The sequence below is a fragment of the Corylus avellana genome, chromosome 5, assembly GCF_965113065.1.
Source record: "Corylus avellana chromosome 5, dhCorAvel1.hap1.2, whole genome shotgun sequence".
Classification (NCBI taxonomy): Eukaryota; Viridiplantae; Streptophyta; class Magnoliopsida; order Fagales; family Betulaceae; genus Corylus; species Corylus avellana.
The window spans coordinates 27,437,308-27,461,760 of record NC_142494.1 but is presented as its reverse complement, the minus strand read 5'-3'; the positions used below and the strand labels follow the sequence as shown (position 1 = coordinate 27,461,760).

At 36.3% G+C, this 24,453-nt stretch overlaps 2 protein-coding genes across 2 annotated transcripts; one reads left to right on the top strand and one right to left on the bottom strand.

Annotated features, from left to right (window-relative positions):
* Positions 1-661: 661 nt before the first annotated feature.
* On the bottom strand, positions 662-20,276 carry EMB2773 (PHD finger family protein). Its single transcript, XM_059593151.2, has 28 exons — positions 19,772-20,276; positions 18,366-18,475; positions 16,134-16,270; positions 15,969-16,065; positions 15,622-15,878; positions 14,249-14,356; positions 13,996-14,107; positions 13,662-13,758; positions 13,370-13,556; positions 12,837-13,268; positions 12,223-12,755; positions 11,931-12,141; positions 11,805-11,855; positions 11,522-11,680; positions 11,283-11,450; positions 9,404-9,703; positions 9,173-9,325; positions 8,040-8,209; positions 6,471-6,579; positions 4,340-4,501; positions 4,151-4,255; positions 3,850-4,083; positions 2,715-2,848; positions 2,325-2,615; positions 1,810-2,239; positions 1,481-1,573; positions 1,244-1,369; positions 662-1,119 (listed from the first exon to the last, which is right to left on the bottom strand). The coding sequence occupies exons 1-28, from the start codon at positions 20,035-20,037 to the stop codon at positions 898-900; spliced, it is 5,454 nt and encodes a 1,817-aa protein (XP_059449134.1). The 5' UTR covers positions 20,038-20,276; the 3' UTR covers positions 662-897.
* Positions 20,277-23,094: 2,818 nt separating this feature from the next.
* LOC132182153 (expansin-A23-like) lies at positions 23,095-24,120 on the top strand. The gene is made up of 2 exons (XM_059595345.2): positions 23,095-23,167; positions 23,498-24,120. The coding sequence occupies exons 1-2, from the start codon at positions 23,095-23,097 to the stop codon at positions 24,118-24,120; spliced, it is 696 nt and encodes a 231-aa protein (XP_059451328.2).
* The last annotated feature ends 333 nt before the right edge of the window (positions 24,121-24,453 follow it).

The following is a 24,453-nucleotide window of genomic DNA, read 5'->3' as shown; positions in this document are numbered from 1 at the left end:
AATATAGTTTTATCATTTTGTTTTTCTTAGTTTGTTACGATCAAGCTCCACTCAACATCTAGCATTAAAATCAGTGCGATCCATTTCATGATGGATGAAAATAGAGAAGTACTTAAAAGTTAAAAGTGGCCATGCTGGAAATTTTGATTGAAAAATGAACGGCGATTTGTGACCTCCTTATCATATCCTAATATAGTGGAACAAACTAATGTTAAAAAGTGGCTTTGAGCATGGTTGTGCCAGAAGACCAATCTGAGGTCAATTATTTTCGTAGAAATAGAGGCCGACAAATCAGCAATTCTCCAAATAAACTTCACATCGTCTCTCAACAATCGTAGTAGCATATTAATAATAATAATAAAGGCTGCGCGTAGAAACGAGGAATCTCATAAAGTTGGAAGCAAAAGTTTATGAGCTCGAGATATCAAATCTAAGCCACTAGTCATTCTGGATAAAGAAAGTCAACAAAACAAGCAATGTTACGATGAACCAAATTAGTAGTCCAGTGCATCATACAACTAGCTTAACCAAAATAAACCTATCTCAGCCAGTTTCGAGGTCTTTATTGTTATTATTATTATTTGATAAGTAATAAGAGTTCTATTTAAAATGAGAAGAAACTCAGGAATGAGGATTCGTGAGAATCCCTTAGAGTCGATCATTCTAAAGAAAGTGAATTTCATTAACAAAAAAGAATGCTGTGACTATAATGACAAGAAAATTACAACATGGAAACAGCTAGAGAAGGCGCTCGTCAATTAGAGCCAGTACTATCCCATTAAGCGCCTTTCTTTCCTCTGTTTCCAGATTTCTATTCTTTTCTCTCCCCTATCCAATTTCTATTCCTTTCCTACTTAAATGTACAAGTTAGCCCTACCTGTCATATACTTACAACTACTATCGTTGCCTACTTCCTCTACTGTTGTTACCCTTCCTCCCACTATTACTTAGCCTGCGAGCCCCACCTGTCCAGTCTTCATCACCACCGTCGTCTTCGTCATCCTCACCACCCATGTATCCAGATTTCCGCCCTTTTCTGGGGGTAGGGCGCTTCCTCTTGATATTTGCTGTATAAATAGAGTAATCAACAGTATCTTCCTTCAGAGAACTCTTGAATTCCTGTGCAGTAAGAGAGTGTTGAGAGAAAATTACAACCACCACCAACCCTCAGCAAGCACGGTCAGTCCAATGAAAAATACATGCGAGAAAGTACAATGGGTCCTCAAATCATAGCCCACCCTACCTGATATCTTTGTACCAATTCTTGATAAGTGGTAGGCAAACTGGTGGATGTTCCGCCGAGGCTAAGGGGAACGTTTTGCCTGGAGAGAACCTCTCCTGGTTTTACAGGTTCATTTGGAGAAAAAGCCTGGTTTGAAAGTACAAAATATTGCATAAACAATAAGTTCTATAACTCATCCAGATTGAAAACAAGTATTGCTGTCAAATCATGACAAAAACCAACTGTATGTAGTTTTACCTGGCACCGAGAATCATTCAAGCTATAGACAATTTTTAGGTGCCTCTTTACCTTCAGAAGAAGCTGCAATGCAATGGCTGCCAGACAGTCGGCCTGCATAAGCACCAGGCAGGATTTAAAAAAAATTAAAATCAACGTGTATCCAGCCACAACAACATATAATGAAGCAAACCATGTATGAGCATAGCTTATACATATACTGGAACTAATCTTTATTCTATAAAGTAAACATTCAGAAAGGATCTAACGCAAACTTTTTTATGCTTGTCAGAAATCAATTAACCCTTTCTAGTTCAAATTCTTATGATTCAATTAAGTCTTAACGCTACCTGAACTTTCTGCAGATCATCTTCAGAAAGAACACAAGAAACACCTGAGCCCATACTACGCGTCTTTGCCCCCCAAGAGGTACTATGATTTGAGACCAACAGATCAGCTGCATCTTGTTGAATACTCTCATTCAAATCCATTGACATCATATGGTTGAAAATAGGCTGACCAGCTGGTTCATGTTGAATTGTCCCATTCAAATCCATAGAAGCCATCTCATTGAAATTAGGATGAACAGCTGGCTCCGGTTGTCCATTCTTATAAGATACCTTCTCTGTATATCTTTGTGACAAATGCATGCTCAGGGCTTTCATTTTTGCCTCAAGTGCCCCAGCCCTAACTTGTATAACTCGATTTATAGTATAGATCAAATATAGTGGCTCATCAGGTGATGTAAATGGTAGCAAAGCAAGAATTTCAGAACAGTACCTGCCAAAAGAAACTAGCTTATTATTCCACTCTAAACAACTTGCAAAGCAGAACTCTAGGAATGGCACCAACAACAGAAACTCACATCAGGAAAGGGACTATAGAATCATTCCAGGTTGGGTTATCGAACTTTCGCACAATTGAGGTCATGAATTTGTTTCTTGAAACCCGGTTTCCACGGATGAGTTTGTAGATTCTAGAAACACCAAGCCTTCCTTGAGCCAAAGAGACACCATCAGATTTCCCCTTCACATTTCCTGGAATCTTGGATTGGACCTTCAGGTTCACATTTTCATGAACACCACTAATGGATTGTATAAAGATGAATGACTTTTGAAGGCCATCCCCCAAACGGCTTTCAAAAAATGCAGGGTACCTGAAAAGATGCTAAACTTAGCCAGGATGGAGGAAATTTGACAGGAATGAGAACTTTAAAAAAAAAAAAAAAAAAAAAAAAACATTTAAAGGAGATTACTTTTCATTCATATTCATCAGCAAATGATGAGCCAACTTTGAATTCACCTCCTGTGGATCTGTTTCAAGTGCAATGAGGTATGGGACACAAGTAATAGGATGAACGAGACCTTGGCGCAGCACAATTTCAACAATCTATTTTAATAGCATAGAAAAAAATAATGGAAAAAAAAAAGAGAGTAAAAATTAGCCCCTGAGAACAGAAAATACCAGAGAATTATGACTTGAAATTCAACCATTGATTAATCAAGAGAGGTTAAGACAAGAACATTTCTTAATGCTCCCTCCATTCCAAATAAGTGTCAACTCTAAGTGACATGATTATTAATAATAAAAAAAAGTGTAACAGATTTCTGACATCCTTCACTCAACATCAGAGACGGGCACCACTTTTAATGAGAACTTTGTTTTTTGTTTTTTTTTTCCTGAAAAAGACAGTATATTAGGAAAGTATCAAACAAAGTGTAACTTTAGGAAAGTGGACATTCATTTTGGGCCAGCCCAGGAAAGACAGCAAGACATTAAAATGAGAACGGAGGGAGAGCAGAACCTTCAAAGCTAGGACAGCTCCCAAACCACAATGATGGAGGTTCAAGCCATCCAAGAAAAATTGAGCTCATTTGACAACGCTTTTTAAAAATAGCTTTTTAGCAAAAAAGCAAAAGCATTAACAAACAACTTAAAATACAAAACACTCAAACTACTTTCACTTTTATGTCACATCACAACCAAAAAGCAAAAAAAATTTCTAAAAAGTTTTGTCAAACATACCCGTTGTATTTAATTTCTGTTTTACAAAAGAATGATCCCAGCAGTCGGGCTACAAAAGTTATTATTTCGATCAGATTGTAAGCTTTTAAAGGTGCCACTCTTTGAAACAATTGCCCAAAAATCCCATAGGAGAAATAGAAAGCATATTCACGTTTAAGACATAAGCCATTTGACAGATTTATGTTACTATATCACATGAATATATTTTCTAATACCCTCATTAAGCATGATATTCTTCCTATTTCTTTCTCTTTTTTCATTATCACCTGCTATTCTCATTGTGATTCAAGCTCCAGAACATGATTATGAAGTCGTTTCTTAAAATTAAACATACAGGAAGAAAAATAGAGATTCCAGGTTCTCACCTTAAGAGCAAATTGGCGAACTTGCTCATTGAAGTCCAAACATCTACCTAAAATATTATCCCAATACAACTGAACTATACCCCCACATATGTTGGTATCTCCTGCACCCGCAGCAACAGGCACACTGTGGCCACCTTCTACAGAACAATGAATTACATTGTTACTTGCTTTATCTGTTTCCATTTGACTTTCCGCATCAAGAAGATATTCGTACATGTTTTGCAATGCTTGCATCTGGTTGACAGAATGATTTAGAAACATATTGAATATGGTAGCACAAGTTAAAAATTATCATTATTACCTTGATACGAACATCACAGCCAGAAGACAAAGTTGCCTCTAATATTTTCCCAATATCTTTTTCCAACATATATTCAGGCCAACCAATTAGAACAAAGCCTAATGCCTACAAAAGTTATAACGCAACATAAGTAGAGTTCGAAATTAAACAGGGGCACAAGAAGCACCAAGAAGTGCTGAGAATGTGTACCTGCAATGATCTAACCTTTACAATGAAATCCTCCACAAGGAGATATTTTTTGAACAAGCTGAGACTACCGACAACATCAATAATTTTGTTACTATAGTCAGTCAGCAAAGATTTGCCATAGCGGATAAGCAATCCAAGGCAAAAAAGAGACCGCCCAACTAGCTGAAAATAAGAAAAAATAAACAAATTTTATCTTATAGCATATCTTGGTTCGGTTTGTCTCCATATCACATATTTACACAAGCAAAATGAAGTAACAATAACATACTTCAATCATATCATGAATTTTTTATTTTAAATCTAAGCTGCAAATCCGCTACACTTTCAGAAAGCAACCAGATGTAAAAAGACATTGAAAACATATTAAAATAAAGATGATCAGCCTGGAATTATAAGCAGGTAAAATCCGAGGGTAAGAAGCTGACAAAAATCATGCAAATAATTCACCAGTCAAGAAAATTTATTAACATAGGGACTCCCACGAAAGTTCATTTATATCAATACCAACAGTGACCATAATCCACAAATAACAACAAATTCAGGCAAGCATATCCCAACAAACATATTACTTCCCAATCTGAAACTAACAAAACCTATCACATGTTAAACTAATTTAGTGCATGCTATGAGCAAGCAAAGTAAGGCTCAGTTTGTTACGCCATGAAGCAGGAGGCTTCGTAAAGAATGATGATGGAAGCAAAATAAAGAGCTTGTGAAGTGGGTCGTACTTCAATGCAATGCATGGGTCCTACGGGACAGATGTGTGGAAAAACATTAAAAGGGGGTAAGGAGATTTATTTAGATTTGTAAGATTTGAAGCAGGTCTAGAATCCAATTTTGGCATGACGTGTGGGTTTGAGATATGACTTTGAAGGAAGCTTTCCCGGTGTTGTTTAATATTGCTTGCTTTAAGGAGGCTTCGGTAGCAGACCATATACAGTTTTCGAATGACACCTATCAGTGGAATGTTACCTTCATCAGAGTTGTACATGATTGGGAGATGGAGTTCGTCACCTCATTCTTCAACCTCTTGTACTCTATTTGGAGACATGGAGGCAAGGATAGGATTTGTTGATCCCCATCGAAAACATGAATATTAGAAGTTAGATATTTTATCATGCGCTTCGTCCCCCTGCTAGCTATTCTTTCCCTTGGAAGAGCACTTAGAGAAGCAAGGTGTCTTTGAGAGTGGCTTTCTTTGTTTGGACAATAGTGTAAGGGAGAATCTTGACCTTGGATAATCTTAAAAAATAAGGCACGCCATGGCAATGGACTGGTACATGTAAGAAAAGAGGAGAATCCCTTGATCTTCTGCTCTATTGTGAAGTAGCTAGACAAGGATTTGGTTTTCCTGTCTTTTTAGAATAAAGTGGGTAATGACATATCATGGAATTATAGACGAGTTGGAGAGACCAATTTGGTAGTCACTGCAGCTAGAAGCCTAGAGGATGCCCCCCCCTTTGTGTGATGTGGTATATCTAAAGAGAAAGCAACTCCCAAAACTTTGAAAATTGCGTGAGAATAGTGGTAAGAGTTGAAAGATATTTTGTTCAAAACCTTTATGGGTGGTTGATTGCTACACGAAGTTCTCACTTTTCTAATTTTCTGGATTTTTGGATGTGTTATCTTTCCTCCCCCTAAGTAGGTGTCTCTCTTTTATACTCCCTACACACTTCAGTTGCGCCCCTTTGTGCTTTCTATTAAGATTAAATTACTTATAAAGGGGGAGGGGGAAGCATTAGCACTGCTTAGAATCTAAACACCAACCCTCATAAGCAAAGTCAGGCACTCTGCATTGAGAACTTTTTAATGCATTGAGAGCATCAATTAGAAAACTCTCAACTTAAACACTCATCTTAGATAGACTGATTTCTGCAATTTTCATGTCTCACTCCAACACTGCACCCAACAGATTAAGCTATTTTTCTTTGTTCCAGTATTCTTAGCAGTTCAAATCTTCTTCATCAAATCTAATCCAATTTCAACTCATACATGGGTATAAAAATGAAAAATAAAGGGTTAAAGCTATTTATAATGACGGACATGCAGTTGAAATGATTTTTTTTTTTTTTTTTTGATAAGTATGCAGTTGAAATGATTGAAGACATAAAATAGTAATTTAGCCACCAACCTGCTTGTTATCAACCGGTTGAGCATCCAAACGCTTAAAGAACACCTGAATAAGATGCTCAATCACAATAGCACCTTTTCCTGCAATTTTTCCCGCAGAGCAAAGACACCTGTGATAGGATAAGATATTAGCCATAGAAGACATTCAAAACTGCAAAGTTACTTTCTCCTAAGGAAGAAATGACACAAACAAGAAGCATAAATATTCCCAACTCAAAACAACAAAAATATCTCCCAACCACTTTGCGTCTCTACAAAAACTATTTTTAACAAATTCTAACTAGCCAAATCCACTACTCAATACCAAAACTTAAATCTTATACAAATATATATTATACAAAAATAACAATTTGTCATTGTTACGTAGTGTTGGGTAAAATGATCTCTGCTGCAGTGAGTGGAGGTTTGTTGTCTGGCTTTTCCATGGGAACAAGGAATGGTGTGACTGATATCTCTCACCTTTTGTTCACAGATGATACCTTAATCTTTTGTGGGATGGTCCTATATCATCTCTGTCTTTTGAGTTGTTTGTTCTTATATTTGGAAGTTGTCTTAGGCTTGAAGATTAATTTGGCTAAATTAGAATTAGTTCTTGTTGATAATGTCAACAATGTAGAAGGTTTGACTAGGATTTTGGGTTGCAGGATTTCATCTTCGTCTATGAAATACCTAGGACTTCCATTGGGTGCTTCTTTTAAAATCAAATCTATCTAGGATGACATTATTGAGAAGATTGAACGTCGGTTAGCCGGTTGAAAGTGGTTGTACTAGTCCAAAGGGGGTAGGATTACCCTGACCAAGATCACATTGTCCACCTTTCATGCTTGCTTGATGTCACTACTTCCCATCCCAAATAGCGCTGCTAACTGAATTGAGAAGTTACAGCAGGATTTCTTGTGAGGGGGAACGGGTGATGAGGTTAAATTTCGTTTGGTAAGTTGGTCCAAGGTGTGTTCTCCGATTTTTGAGGGGGTTTAGGGATTCGAAAGTTACTCTTGTTCAACCGAGCTCTTATGGGTAAGTAGTTATAGCGTTAGGCTTTTGAGAGGCCTTGTGGGGAGTGGTAGTGGACCATAAATATGGAAATCAGTGGAGTGGGTGGCGTTCTTATGGAGTCAATGGGGTCATATGGAGTGGGTCTATGGAAACTCATTAGGAGAGTTTGGAAGGAGTTTTCTAGATTTACTAGATTTGAGGTGAGTGACAGCTCCAAGATTAGTTTTTGGAAAGATGTGTGGTGTGGAAAGTTTTCCTGAGTGGTTCAGCATTGCTTGCCTAAGGTATGTTTCTGTGGCAGATCTTCAGGTCATTAAAAAAAAAAATATGCATGCAATAGATAAGCACAGCTAACACGTAGATAAATACTGATGAAAAGTCATCACTGATAGTTTTTGATAGGTCAAAAGTCATTACAGCTTTTTGGACCTTTTCCTATTCCATCAACCTAATTGCTCAGTTCCATGATGGGATAAAAAAGCAAGATCACATTAATGTAAGTACGCAACCAAAAATTTAATAATGCAATTGCAATCAAAAGAGAATTAACAAAGAAATGAGAACTTGACGCTACTTGATGCAAGCATGGACAACTGTCAAGAAGGAATGCCGAACAATCATGTGCTTCAAGTCTTGCTCGAGTTCTTCAACAACACTTTGAGGTAACTTTCGGAGCAATGGCAACACAGAATCAATTATAAAAATTACACTCTCTAGTAACTGAGCAACCATTCGATTATCAACCTGAACACAAGCAAAGGCAAGTTAGAATACAGGCATGCTGTTTTTCCATTCTTAACTTTCTACATAATGCACTTTCTTTTTTCTTTTATTTTATGTCGGGGAACCTCTCCAAGACAAGGCCTTTCAAACCCACCCCTACAAAATAAACCCCCGTCCCATGCACCGCACCCTTGGAAGTTTCTCTACATGGAACTGGTTAAATCACTAGTTTTTCACCAGGGGGTGTAGCCCCAAAGGATTGTTTGCACTAATAAGGTGTTGAACCTTGGAGCTTGAAAGGAGCAAACCTTCAAGACCAATGCCTTCACCACTTGGGCCAACCCCTTGGGGTAACATAATGCACATTTTTCCATTAAAAGAGAACATAAATGAAAAGGATTGGGAAAATCAAAGGTAAATTGACATAGTTACATTCTAAATGGCTCTTGCAAATAGAAATGTCTGACATAGGACAAGTTCCAAGACTATCATTATACAGCATGGTTGTAAAGATAAAGCCAGAGATGCTTCCAGCAGTCTATTGACTGATGACTCTTTTGAATCATTGCTTAGCATCAGCAATAAGCAATAAATACAGAGAAACTAAATTCTAATACAACACGCACACATATGCACAACAAATAGCTACTGAAATCTTGAACTGCTAGCTCTTTTTGTTCTCTAAAACGTGTAACTTGAATTCATATTTGAAAATCCTATTCAAGGCAGACTCTAGAGAGCCATAACACAATTTTAAGAGCCAAACAAAAACAAGTGATTTACAGGAAAAGAAATAAATTGACTTTTATATCATTAGGTAATATTGGTAGCCTCACATTGTTCTAATTAAACAAATCAAAAAGAGGGGGAAATAGGCAGCTCCTCAGGCTACCCATACACCACATCTAATAGAGACATGAATTTCATTAACACTTCTCAGAAACAGACTAGATTGAATATGAATATTTGCAAATATTAGATAACCTGTGTCTTAAGATATGGCTGTAGAGTAACCACAAACTGTGATGGATCAGAGGCAGGGGCACAGAGCGTTGGATCCACAACACAAAATGCATGCAAGACCAGCACATAAGGAAGTGCACTCACCTCCATTTCCTCATTGTTCATTTCCTCTACCTGTCCAAGAATGAATGTCTCATCGTACTTTTAACAAAGTCTCCAAAATTTTAATGTGTCAATAGGCAATAAGAGTACCTGCAGTATCTTTTCCAATAAGCACTTGCACATCAACTCACAACGCTTGCGCACTGATGCAAGGGACACAGGGTTGATCCCAGCAGCTTTAGCTGATTGTGGAAAAAAATCAAGAGCTAAGTTGCGCTTGATGACAGTGACAAGAAGGTGGTGATTTGGCATCCTTCTCAACATCTCAACAATCTGCTCAGTTCTTTTAGCCACCTCCAGTGGAACAGAACTACCATCTCCAAAATACTGAGCCTCAGAACCAGAAGGCTCCTCGAACCAGAACTCATAGAATGTTTTGCAAACAAGATCCTGCAGAAGAGAGAATAATAAATGCGGGAACCAAATCCAAACAAATAAATTAAAGTTTAGGTGTATAACTCAATAGACACTTCCCTATGCAGATTTGTCATAAATCTAATGGCATAATTGATAATACTTCATACTCGCAGTGATTGCCTAGGAAATAAAGCAGAGTTGTCAAAGGAACAGAAAATTATGCAACCTGAACTTATTATCTTTTTCAAGCATATTTCGCTTTTTTCTGGTTGATAAGAAAAAAGATAGCTAAATCATTATGGGGAAAAAGGAGGAAAATAAAAAAATAAAAAGCATTTTTCTCCAATCATGGTTCAAAAGCATTTTCTTATATGATCTGCAAGTATATTCAGCAATACTTCATAAGGGTCCATATAGGTTTTCAAAAAATATTAGCACCCTAACAAAAACAGATGCAGATTCAATTATCAAGCGCTTCAGAAAAATCATTCGAAGTTATCAAGTAACAGTCATGTAAAAGTTTAGCACCAGAAGGAAAAAACAAGTCTAAGCATAGCATCATGCTAGACATAAGTTCAGAGGTCTATGACTCACATAATCACAATGTCCGGGTGGCTTCTAAAACAGAAGTCATCAGCAGCAACTTGAGAGGCCTCAGGTGAAAGTTAACTGTTTCTGCTCTAAGGAATGGCTGCTTTAATTAATGGCTAGCTATTCGAATTAGATCATCGAAAAGGAAGCCTAAGTAAACCCCAGTAATTGAATCTAGAGACCATTTTTCTTTTTTTCCCATCCAAGCAGATTTGATCAAGTTTTTAAGAATGGAACATCACAATGAACCATTTGATGTTGGCATTAAAAAAGCAAATAAGGCTTTCCGGGCAAGCAGCTTTCAATTTGTGGCAGCTAATAATAGCAAGGGCTTTTAAATATATCATTTATAAAAGGGAGAACCGCTTGAGCCCATAAAAATGTTTTTTAGTATTGAAAGCATGTAATGAATGGGATTGGTGCAGATGTCAGAGCAAAAAAAAAAAAATCAGAAACACATTCTTTTGTATAAATATGAATCCATTCATTCAAAGGTAAGAGTAAGAGTGACTTATTGAATACAGAGCACAAGTTCAGGAGAGTCTCTAGACATGGTTTAGACATGTGCAACAAAGACCCATCGATGCACCAGTGAGAAAGAGTGATTTAATTCAAGTTGATGAAGCAAAAAGAAATAGAGACCTTAAAGAATATTGATAAAAGTAATAAAAATAAAAATGTTAAATAGGAAAACAACAAAGAGTTTGATTAAGATAGGATAGACTGGCAGAAAATAGGACATATGACAGGTCCTAATTAGTTGACAAGGATCCATATTCAAACCTGATTTAATTGGGATTAAAGCTTAGTTGAGTCAAGTTGCGTTTAGTATAGATATTTGAGCTGCTGTTTGTGCTTGCCTTGCTATGATGTCTGTTAGTTGAGTGTCAGTAGAGTGTATGCAAAGCAGCATGATAGCCTTGTGGAAGGCCTTAACTTTTATACTTTCATTAGATAAAGTAGCCCATTCCTCCCATCCCACATCCCAAAAAAAAAGAATAAATTTTAGTTTTGAAATTACCTGAATACTTGATTCATCATCACTAACGCGAGAAATTATCTCAATACATGCACTCGTAAATTCAGAGAAGTTTCCATTTGAAGTGCACATATCTCGAATAATTTTGATCGCTCGTTTTCGAACACTGACACCAGTATCTTTGATTCTTTCAGCTACCTTCTCGAAGTACTACAATAACCCACAACTTTGGATTAAGAACAGAATGCAATAAATAAGGAGGAGAGTTAAAGTAAACATACCTGCAAACCAACATCAGGATGTGAAGCAATATGCCTGCCGACAAGTTCCAAAGCTGCCTCCCTTACAGATATTGCAGAGTCACAAAACCTTCCTTCAACAGCCAGCTGAACACGTTTATCACGCAATACCTCGGGATCAGCTTCTACAATAATACTAACCTGCTCATAATATTAAATTTTATAAGAGCAAAATGGCAAAAAAAAAAAATTGTTAACATAACATCACAGATTACTTCAATTATATTAAAGGCTCAAATTTCAAGAAAGAGAATTTTCAACTTACCGCTTTTAGAGCCTTAGCCCTGATTACAGGAGAGTTCTCCCTCAAACTTGCCTGGAATCAATAATATTGTAAGAATGACTTTCTATTACCTGAAAAATCAGCAAGGAAATAAAAATATTGACTAACCAGAAGCATATGAAGAATCTTATCAAACCCTCTGGAGAAAGAGTTATTTTGTCCCAATGCTAAAGAAATCTTCCTGACTGAATCCCTTGTCAACAATGAAGAAGCAGTTCCAGAATCACGCACTATTGCTTTTGATTTCAATCTAGCAAGGTAGTAAGTAAACTTCTGCTGAGATTTTGGATCATCCTTGTACCACAAGCAGAGATAAAACCTGCACGTGTATAAACATGTATCATCCCCTTGGCATCAATGCAACCACAAACTCAAGGAAAGAGATCTAATGGCTACAAACCAGCGAACAAAGAGATGCACATCATCAGAAGAACCAACATCTTGGAGGTAATTCAGTAGCAACTGTTGAACGATTTCAACTTTTGTAATTGGATCAGAGGCTTCAGGATTTTTTTCTGAGTGTTTGTGACTCTTTTTCCCATCATCCTTGCACTGCGAATTGCAATATGATTGTAATACGAGAAGTTCTTTCCTGCAGAGGCAAATCTGACACTGCCAGCTTCTGTTAGGAACTTCATGTTCGCTTACTCCCATGCAATCAGCATGAAACAATCTCTGACAACTTTGACATATAAAAAACAATTTTTCAACCCTTCCATCCAAACAGATAGAACATGCATCTTTTGGATATCTGTGGTCAACACCATCAGCATTGACCAATTCCTGTAATACCCAAAATTTGTCCCTCCTGCAAAGGACAGCATCACGCTTCAACCTCGCAGCTATGGTACCAAGAAGGTCAATGGCCATTGTACGTGCAGAGATGTCTTTAGATTTCAGTCCAGCATTCTGGAGTAGCAAGACGCACAGAACCTGCAAATCCACAAATTCCTGCCTTAGCATGGAAACAATCTAGTGCATTAACACAAGTAATAATATCAAAATAAATGCTACCTCCAAAACTTGAGCTGAAGCCGGATATTCAGGTAAATTCAATGTTGTCAGCAAATCCATAACAAGATTCTCCATCACTAATTTCATCTCAGACACATCTTGAGTCTTCAAAGTTGCAAAGCGCTGAAGCACACGGGTCCAAAAAAGACAACATGCCTCTGTGGCCGCCTCATGACTTTTGTTTGGGTAACTACAATCAATTGAGACTTCTAATATGGAATTGCCACTTGATACCTGCCTTAAAGCTTCAGGAAGGTTTGCACTACAGTGAACCAACTGAATCAGCAAAGCAGTTACCATCTGAATCTGTCTCTGTTCTTCTTCAGGTAGGTGATAGGATCTTAGTGCTCGCTTTGAGGATGGTAATTTCCAGAGCAGCTGAAGTATTTCATCCATCACGTAAGTGCGATGCTGAGTGTATGAATAGAATATCTGTATCACAAGTAAAAAAACCAGGATAATTTTGTATGCAGTAGTACGGAAGTAAGTAAATCACAAGCAGTCAAGAACAAACAGAAGGTACAGAAATGTACCCCACTGATTAAACCAATTGCTTTAAGTTGCAAGAGCTGGATATTATCCACCAAGAATGTTGTAAAGCTCGTCTTCACAAGTTGTAAGATGCAACTATCAGATAACCTCTCTATTAACAACAAATCCTTGAGTAAACCAAGAATAGTGCACATTTTCTGAAGAATAGTATTCACGGCAGCAGAGACCCTATAAAAGCAAACACATGAACTATAAGAACACACCTCAGTTCAGATAAACTAAAATTCTCGCCTTAATATTCAATGTAGAAGAACAGCATATTGATAAGCACACTTGTTTAATGACGACTTCTTCACTTTAACAGTCTTAGTAATACGTCGCTTCTTGCTTGCAGAACCAAAGTCAGCATCAAGCTCTTCATCTTCGTCACCTGACATAACATGTGAAGAAATGTAGCTCAGTTAAAACAGTACCAAAGGAGCCAATGGAATGCAGAATGATAAGAGTGAAGCATGAATCAGTATGATGCCAACTTCTATGAAGAAAGGACGGAAATGCAGGTATACCAACTAATATGCTGAAAATTACCGAAATTTCAAAATAAAAAGGAATAGGAAAAGCAGGTTAAAACCAAAATCCAGCTTTCTTATACAAATCTAAAGCTAACCTTCAAGTTCCCCATTTTCACTTGGTTTATGCAAAGCACGATATGATGGATCATAAGCACACATGATATCCATTATCTGATGCCGGGAGAACTCCAGAATTCTTTCAATTATCTGGTATTAAACAAACAATAATTAATAACCAATCATTGCAACATATCAAATCACAAGAATCCTCCAAGCACTTAAAATATACGAGAAAAACCATCAAGATCAACACCACAAACAAGAACAAAACTTGATAAGAGCATTTACCTCTTCTTTATAAAGCTGCTTTTGCATTTGGTCATTACCCATTACTGCTAAAGCTGCATGAATGGACTCCAGAGCACAAAAAATCGATGAAACTACATCTGAATCTGACTGGAACATTGCAGAAATAATTAATACAAAGAAAAGCAAGAAGGCTAAAATCACTTGGCATCAGATCACTGTGCATCATACCATCAAGGTGAACAAATTAAACCATGCATTGGAAACAAAGGAATACTCAATTTTATTTACAACCAAGTCACTGATAATTCAAAAACTTAAATAACAAGTTGCTAACTTGTTAACAGTATCCTAACAAAATCTTATAATCCTAAGAGAAATGAAGAACAATGAAAAAACGTTGAGAATTTTTATTTTTTATTTTGATAAGTATTTGGCCCCAAGGGGAGATTCAAACTAGTAAAAAATGTTGGAAATTTAATCAAAGTTACATAACTTGAGTCCTAATATGGCCCACAAAAGTAATAGGAGAGCAGATAGTTGGAATATCAAAGAAGATGGTTAACAAAATTCAAATGGAGAGGAGCAGAGCTCAGACTTAGGAATTATCTGAATGCACAGCAGTTCCAGTCATAATAAAGCAAAAAAACCTAAAGAGGAACCCTCACAACGATTCATATATATAGGATCTTTTTCTTTTTTGCAAACAGGTACTGAACCTCAAAAACTACCAAACCTCTACAAATTGACTTTGAGAACATGCTAGGCTTAGGGTCGCACTTTGGATTGAAATGGTTTTATGTATGGAATGAAGTTGAAACAAGAACCAACCTTCCAGAAAATAGATATGGTAATGCAAGCAGATCTAGGAGCGATCAAGTGATAAAGAGAGGCCAACAAAAGAAACCAAGGAGGAGAAGTAGTAGACGAAATTATCAAAATGACGCCTTTCTATCTCATAGTACAGAAACAAAGAAGGAATTAGAACTCTTAATTACATAAGAAAAAAAAATCCAAAAAACATTAATTCCATACTTCAAATCAATCTTCAAGATACGTTAAAAAGTAAGCATGTTTACACATAAATAACTAGAAGCATCATAATTCACCAGCATGGAGAGTGAGAGTGTACTGCTTATTAAGCTACCAAAACTAGTAACAACTTGCTACCTGAGGTGAAAATTTTGGAAAACATCAGTGTATTACAAGGAATTTGCCGTTATAATTTAATTAGCTGAGAAACATTAGCCCGAGATGCAAAACTAAACACAAAGAGGAGACTGGCAGCAACAATGCAAACATTGAGACTTGCATAAAACCTGACAAGAGGACGTAAGGTAAACCATCCCAACACAGGAGGAAAATTACATACTTTAAATCACTGCAGAATAATATAATTATGATAACAGGCTTACATGCTCGTAATCATCAATGGACAAGCCTTCTGCTCGATGTATCTGATGATCTAGAACCCTTAACAGCCTAACAAGAATATCTACAGGAACCAAATGTAGAAGTTTCTTTGCACGGATAGACATTATTTCATTTACAACCATTCTAAGATCAGAAAGAGGCAGTGATAACCACTCTGCTTCATCCCGATCATCAGTAGGAATTTCAGCTCTGCCACAGAAGTCCTCCATCAACTCACAAAAGCTCCCAATAGTGGCATCTGCACAAAGGCATACACCAAATTATTTACACATCTACAAAAGAAATGAGAGAGTATAAGAAAAAACAGAAAACCACAACAAAAATCAACCTTGAAGCTCAGCAGCATCCACTCCAACCGATGATGAGAAATCATTACTACCTTTCTTCCTGACTTTTGGTTTTCTAGAAGGCGGAGTTGATACATTCTGCAATTTCATCTTCTGGATCAGTAAAAAAATCAATCATCAATTTACAAAACCAAATTCATACATACATTAGGAACAACATAGTCAGGATGATAATTCTGGGTTGCACTATAGTCTCTTTGAGCTTGACTTGTAATAGGTACACTTTGCTTGAAGGGCGTCTTTTCTGATACTGTACTGCTAGAGATTTGCTCCTTAATAGGACCTGAGAAACTTGAACAATGCAATAAACAATAAGGATAGCAAAATCAAACTTATTTATGAAATCCCCATAACGTCAGAAAGCAAAGACCTCTTTTCTTTTTCTTTTTTAAGTATGAATCTGAGAGAGATGGCCTACTGAAGAGAGAAAGTAATTTAAACGTACAACACAAAAGAATACTGCAATATGGGATTCATAACAAGGTAGATTGTAAATTCTGTACATGTACGTTCATTTTTCATCAATACTTCACTTCAAAAGATCTGTTTGGAAACAATTATTGCTTAAAACAAACAACAAACACTACAAATAGAGCTATAAATGGAAAAGTAACAGACATATGGAAACAGAATAGCAGGTTGGAAGCCACAAACAAAAGAAAATAATTTTTCAAAATTTGCCTAGTGCAAAGATGGGAACAGGTCCCACACCAGCATATCCTTAAATCTGTACCACATTGGGTCTCTTATGCACATCATTTCCAATTCTAAGGCCATGTCTCTGGTTTAGTGACAGGCAACAGCATCTCCTCAAATTACCACAAATAGCTACTTTTCTCCCTTTGTAAGGAGGAAGGAGGAGACAAATTACACGGCAGTGCAGATTTATTACAATTTCATGCAATACAAGCATTTCAAGCTTAACAGGACCATTCAATTACAATTTGTGGTGCTGTGACCAATAAAGATTGCTCCGCAATAGAAAAATTGCCACAAAAATTTGAGTTTGGTGAAGAAATTATCATCAGTAAAAAAATAGTACATAAATTTTTTCCCCGCCTTTGTAAGGGCATTCAACCTATATCAGATCCATCCTGAATAGCACATTCATTCTTCTTCGTTACACAGAAAAAGGAAGACAAACAAACTTTCCTTGTCCATCATCAATCTACATGTAGTACCTCATATCCCATCATTATGTTTTGCTTTATTCAATCCATCTTAACTTCCCATTTCAACAATTTCTTAATTTCCATCACAAATTATCATAAAACAATGTTATTTTTCATATTTAATTTCTTCCCCTCAAACAGAATATCATGGGAAGACCCTGGTCTATGAGCCAATAGCATATCAAAATCAATGGAAACAGATAAATCACACAGTAAACATAAAGCATTCTATGATTTTCACCTTCTATTTAAGTTTATGAGCAAAAATGACATAAAATTTTTTGGTAGATATGGTTTAAACTACAAAGTTAATCTCAATACTCTCAAACCCTAGCCCCCTAAACACTAGGTTATACTTTCCTTCACAAAGAGAACTTTTGCTGTACCAAAACTCTTTAAAAAAAAAAAAAAAAAAAGAGTAAGACCCTCATAAATAGCCTAAAAGAATGCAAGCAAACTAACCATATGGTAAGGACAGATAGACCAGACTAGAGTCTGTCAACTTGGGCCAGGCTGAGTAGGGTCAGCCAAGAGGAAACTCTCAATGGTCCACAAAAACTGGAGTACAGACATAACATGTACAATCCAGAACAGGATTAAAAAATAAAAACGCCATGACAACAAATCACATACACTGCAAAAGCACTTCCTCGCTCCACCAAAAGCTCTAAACATAATTATGAGAGTGACATACTCTTCAAGGAAATTTAAATGCACTTACTCACATTTTATACTCCTAGTTTTTACGTTCATTCACTCCTTAACCTAAAATTCACATTTTTAAGTATAAGCTTCTTTTTTATTTGTTAATTAGACATGCATCCAATGATCTTGCACCTATGGCCTACTCTCTACCATATTCTTATAAGCAAAGAGGTGGCATTGCAAAACAGGGTGGAGGGTGAGGCAATTGGTTCAAGACCCACTAGAAATATGTCTAACTTACCTATCAAAGACAATAGTAAAAATGAGTTCTTCCCTTACTCTAACTGGAAAGAGATCACTGTTTGGCCAATTCAATTTAAGAAACAATCCTGAAAGCCCCAACTATAGATAGGAAACGTGATACTGGCATAATTACTGGCCCATCAAATTTCCACCATAAAACATCAACATAAATACACCATCAATGCAAGTTGCTTCAATTAACAGATAGTAGCATTACATCGAAGGGAAAAAAAAAACAATAATCAAGTACTTTGTTACCTGCAGTACCGCACTCAAATGCTTCTGGATAGCATTGTAGAACCTGGTCATGTAATTCTAAAGGCTCCACATGGCCATATGGAGCTGCCCTTGCATCATTTTTTAGATTCCTGTAGATGACACCAAATATAAGCAAAAGGAACAACAGTGATAGCAATCATAATTATATGAAAAAGGTTACCCTTTAGAATAACAATAAGGGCAAATTACCATCTTATCTTTTGAAAACAATTAGTTACCTCCCTGTTATTTGGCGTAAAATGATATCGTCAAATTTTTCATCCAAGTAAATGAATTCTCCAATGTGAAGCGCAAATGTCAAATCAAATACAAAATTTAACCCTTAGTTGGCCCTCAAAACGAATAGGAACATAGCCTTCCCGTTTCCATATTGAAGAATAGAATTGTTTTGCTACCTTTTTCAAAAAGCATTAAACTCCAACTGTGGACAAATTTCAAGTTTCAAACAATGCCTCTGCGTAACGCAGAAGAATCCATCAATTGCATAAAGAGTATGACGATTTCATTTTAGTCATAACCACATAGAGGTTTAGTGATGGTTTCTGAAAGATGTGGAGCTTTTTATGTAACTACCTACAACCACACGGAGGTAATTTGCGATTTACCATACAATAAATACAGAAAACCCACAAACAAATGTGGCAGGGGTGCTTTACACGAAAAGCAGGAGATTGAGAGTCTTTTGTTCTAAAATCAAGTAGGGACGTACAGCTCCAAGACAATTCCAAGTAAACACAGTTTGTTTCAAGTTGCCAAGAGAATCTTCAGGTAGCTTCCTTTTCATTAATGATTCTTCTATTACAAGCAACAGCAACTAGATAGGTCGCATGCAGCTTTTACAATCTGAACTAGTTATGAATCAAATATTAATTTATGACAAATAAGTAATTACCAAATACGTCTATACCAAACACATCAAACCATTCAATTTTTTTTGTAATCCACTTAAAAACGAAAAGAAATTAAAATTAAAATGAAAGCATTAAGAGTACATGCAAAAGATAAACCATTTCAACTACTATCAATTGCATTTTTACAAGACTTCAAGACTTCAACCTCTTTGTAGAATCATGATTTAGAATTACAATCAAAACGATGAATTAACAGCTAAAAATCTACATTTCTCACACATAATCACCAAACTCACACTTGTAACATACTTTAAACGATGCAAATACGTTAAAATTCAAACTGCTTATAAGCTAAGCCACTTCAAAGATTCAAAATCACGAAATACAAAAACGAAGCACGATATTCAAGCACAACTATGATAGTGAGCTAAAACTGCAGTTTTAACTACTTCCTCTTTACTTCCAGAGACCACAGTTTTCGGAAACACACATTGACTGTGAAAAATGTTAACAGGAAGCTAAGAAAACACTTACAAGTAGGACACATCGGTTTGGCGAAGCAGATCGGCGATTCGATTAGACTGAGCAAGAATCTCGCTGCGGTTCAGCGACTTAAAGCTACCACCGCCAGGCACGTCGAAGAGCAGGAGATCCTGATCGGATGCGCCGCAGAACACCGGGAGCGAGGGCAGAGGCAAGCACGGCGCGACCTCCGAGTGTACCGTGTTCGAGAGGCCGATTCCACGGTTGCCCCAGCCGGAGAAGCCCGAGGCCGAATCCGAACCAATTGGATTGCTCATCGATTGGTGAACCGGTGAGTCCGTCGTAATAGGCAGTGCCAGAGCATGTAGGAGTGGTACGAAGCGTAATAACGTGGAAATCTGGTGGCCTTTTGGAAGGAATTAGGGTCTTCTTTTGTTTTTCTGAGTTCAGAGAGGTTTGGAGTTTGGAGCCCTAGAGCCTAGAGGAAGAGATTGGAAACAGAAAATGAGAGAAATTTTGGGAAGCAAATGGCGGGGAATTTGGGGGGGTCAAATTTGTAGGATTTTTTGGTGAAGTGGATTTGGTTTTATAGGTCTGAAAAATGAGTCTCAGTTTGGGAATCACGAGATTGCCCTTGGATGACTGTCTAGCTTACGTGATAGGCTGATAGCTTCTTCGGGAAGGGTTGCTAGATTTGGCTTAAGGTCATTCACAATTTTTAAAATCCAATTATTATTTATTAAATAACTGAAATTCTATCAAGTCAATTGTTATTAATTTTAAACATAATATTCATGTAATAAATTTAAAAATTAATCGTTAAAATTTGTATATATGATTAAACACTTACAAATTTAAAAAGAATTGTACCATGCTCCTCCTCGAGAGATAAGAAAAAAAAAACCAAGGTGAAAAACATTTCACATGCAAATTGAATATGTAGACTCAATAGTAGTTGCCCTTTGCCATTTTGACCTTGTTGATATCGTCAAGACCCCTGTGAAATAACAGGTATTAAAAAAAATTAAGCAAAACTAGAATAAGAAAATAAAATATTAGTGAAAAGGATAGTTTGATAGTTTTTTCAATTTTCATGTGATTATTAGAAAAGGTAAATTTAAACCATAATAAAGGGCAAAACTATAATTTCAAGTAAGGGGACAACAAATTTAAAAATAAAAAATAAAAAATAAGGAGCAACAAAATATTTTTAAATAAAAATATATAATTTTAAGGAAATTTTAAAAAAAATTAGAGGATAGTGTAGTTTTCCTAGCTATGAACAGTCTCCGGTTGATTTCATAAACATTAAACACACTTTTCTTGCAAGCCCTATGGGCTGTAAATAAACTGGGCCAACTCAACTATTATATTTCTCCGGCTTGGATCAATTAATTGATTAGCTCCTAAAAGAAGAAAGAGAAGAAGAGTAAAATAAAGAATATCCCTATTTATCACTTTCTATCCATCAAAGTATATGTGACTTGATTTTTTATGCACGAAAATGCTATGAGAACCACGCTATATAGACTTTGGAGAAGGGGTGATGTATAATATTATTCTTAAAAAAAAAAAAAAATTGTGAATTTAAGTCACCCGTAGCATATAGTCATTGTTTATAGCATAATTTTTAACGACGGATTGAGATCTCCAACAATTTGGATAGCACACTATGAAAGAGCTCATACATAACTTACATGTTTAAATAAATTTTAGACTGTTCTGTCACTTACTCAGTCGGCTCTCTTATAAACAACTTGTACAGCAAATTGTTCCGCACCATACAAGTGAATGTAGTAAGCTTAGGCAATATAAAGCATAAAAGAGATATGAGAAGCCAGGTTGCTTTTCTTTTGGGGGGAGTTAAATGCAGATAAAAGTCACCATTATTGAAAATCATTAGGCATATGAACTCCCAATGTTGGGGCAAATATAAAACCACCATTATTCATCAGCCTCATTTTTTTCCCTCAACTCATTTTCATCGGCCATCACCATATGCATGCATGTTTTGGTTTGTTTAGTAAAGGGTATTTTAAACTAGTTAAAAAGCATAAGATGACCTACTATCGATTAATTAAGTGACGAATGAGATTATTTAAATTGTCATCAAACAAGGAAAATAGTCACCTACTCTCGATTGATATCATCAAGTTCACAAGCTGCAAGCCTGCAATCATAAAGGGTTGACTCTAATAGATTTTCATCAAATCAAGTGGCTTTCCCGGTAGAAAGCAAGTGGCTCTTTTATAGATTTTTCCTTTGTGATTTTAAAGTCTTATTTTTTTTTTTTTTTTTTCGAAATTGTAAAAATTGAAAAGTATTCTGTATTTTGTCACGAGTAATATTATATGTCATTATTATGCCCTCTAAAACTGATATGATTTTTAAAATTATGATAACAAATTGTCATCGTTATCCTTTCATTGACAACGTTGATACAAACCAGACGTGGTCTCAAGAATTAGAGTCCACACCTACGTCCACAATTAGGAAAGACACTGATAATACTACATTATATATGCTCTTATTCATAATTATATTTACATTATAAATGACTCTTGTCTATAGGAGAATTGGAGTAGGTGAAGATAAATATGATTTGAATGATTACCATTAAGCCCAAATACAATCAATCCTAAAAGGTAATTATCCTATAAATAATATATATCAACTCATATCATATACAATCCATACAAGAATTACATTATTTGCCTTGTGAAAGTACTCGTGTTTCTAGCTAGGGGGGAGATTTTATTAATTGAAGTTCCATGTTTATCGAAATCAGCCAGTGAAATTGACTTTCGAAGTTGGGTCTAATGAACCACAGAACTAGATCTTATCCACAATTTAAGTCATAATTTTTATCATTTCTCATTGTCAAGTGTGCAAATGATAAGCAGAGAAACCAGAGAAAACAGTGAGGAAGAAGAAGAAGGTTCAAAACATAGAGTGGAGAGAAACAGAGTGCATTAGTATTAACTGGAATTGAATGAATATTACAAGATAGAAGCAAAACAGAATAACATAAAATCAGACTGTAAACTAACAATCTGTTTACAACAGAAAAACTAAATCATTACATTAATTCATTCTCTAACTAACCCACATGTCTAATTTAATACTAACTGATTCTAACTAATTGCTAACACTCATTCGTTTTAAATTCCACGATTGTGCATGCATGTCCGCAATAACAATCAATGTCGGATTTCTTACTTTTTTTTATTTCCTCTCGTGCGCCTATAAATACCATCGTCTCAACCTCGCTTAGAAACGCAGTACGCAGTATTTCTCCCTTCTTAATAGTCATGGCCACCATGTCTCAAAACTTGTTCAAAAGTCTCATATTCATGGCTCTTTTTGTAACAGCCATGAGCATAGATAACATTTGGTATGATGCGCATGCAACGTTCTACGGTGACATGAGCGGTAGAGACACCATGCGTAAGTACAATTATATATAGTTGCCATGCATGGGTTCCGACCTTTTGGTTGTTTCTCCCACAAGGGTTTTGGAGCAAAATGAATGGAATAATCATTTTAAAATTAATTTTTTACCCCTTCAAATATATGTTTTTTGGTTTTGCCGGTGCGAGGTGAGGGTGCATACTATATATTATGGTGTGATGCCAATGTCTAGGTTTTTTAAATTTTTATTTACTATATATGCCATACTTTCTTTAAGCTTCCATAATCGTTATTATTTATATCTAATTATTATTTCGGAGATTTGATTGGTTATCTAATTATATATGATTCAAATTTGTGTGACAGAGGGTGCTTGTGGCTATGGAGATCTTATAAAACAAGGGTATGGGCTCGAGACAGCAGCTCTAAGCACTGCACTATTCAACAAGGGAAGCAGCTGCGGTGCTTGCTTCGAGATCATGTGCGTGAATGATCCACAATGGTGCATTCGAAATGCCGGCACCATCAAAATCACGGCCACCAATTTCTGCCCTCCAAACTACACTAAACGTGTCGGGAATTGGTGCAATCCCCCGCTCAAGCACTTCGACTTGTCTATGCCCATGTTCACAAAGCTTGCACCGATGAGAGCTGGGATTATTCCTGTCAAGTTTCGCCGAGTCCACTGCAACAAGAGAGGAGGGGTCAAATTCGAGATCAAGGGGAATCCTTATTGGTCGCTCGTGCTGTTGTACAATGTTGGAGGTGCCGGCGATGTTGCTAATGTCAAAATCAAGGGCTCTAGAACTGGGTGGACTCAGATGACTCGCAATTGGGGCCAAAAATGGCAGACCGGCTTGGTGTTGAGAGGGCAAAGCTTGTCTTTCCAAGTGACTACTAGTGATGGGAAAATGTTGCAGTTTGACAATGTTGTCCCGGCTAATTGGCAATTCGGTCAAAACTTTGAGGCCAAGACTAACTTTTTTTAGAAAATCCCACCAGCATTAATACTTCCCTTTTACCGTGAGAAATCGAATTAATAAATAATTTATATCTTCAAAAAAAAAGTTACAAAACACATGTTGATTGTATCTGTTAATTTGAATTCTCGTTCATAGCAATTATTAGAGGTTCACTAGAGATTAGAAACTATTGCAAAAACAAACGAATTATTCCTTTTATCCCTTCCTTGCTGCAACAGGAAAATAAATAACTAAAAGAAATTCAAGACAACTCCTTATTTACAAAATTTCATCTTAATTCATCCGATATTATCGTGTCTATATATGGAACGTGATAATGAAATAAACAATTGGTGTCAA

Excerpts from the sequence above, each read along its gene's own strand:
- EMB2773 (XM_059593151.2), bottom strand. The coding sequence starts at position 20,037 with ATGAGCAATCCAATTGGTTCGGATTCGGCCTCGGGCTTCTCCGGCTGG. Across the intron at positions 6,580-8,039 it reads GTTGTCCATGCTTGCATCAA|GTGTCTTTGCTCTGCGGGAA; the intron begins GTAGCGTCAAGT and ends ATCCTATCACAG. Across the intron at positions 4,084-4,150 it reads GCTGTGATGTTCGTATCAAG|ATGCAAGCATTGCAAAACAT; the intron begins GTAATAATGATA and ends TCTGTCAACCAG.
- LOC132182153 (XM_059595345.2), top strand. The coding sequence starts at position 23,095 with ATGAGCATAGATAACATTTGGTATGATGCGCATGCAACGTTCTACGGT. Across the intron at positions 23,168-23,497 it reads GAGCGGTAGAGACACCATGC|AGGGTGCTTGTGGCTATGGA; the intron begins GTAAGTACAATT and ends TTTGTGTGACAG.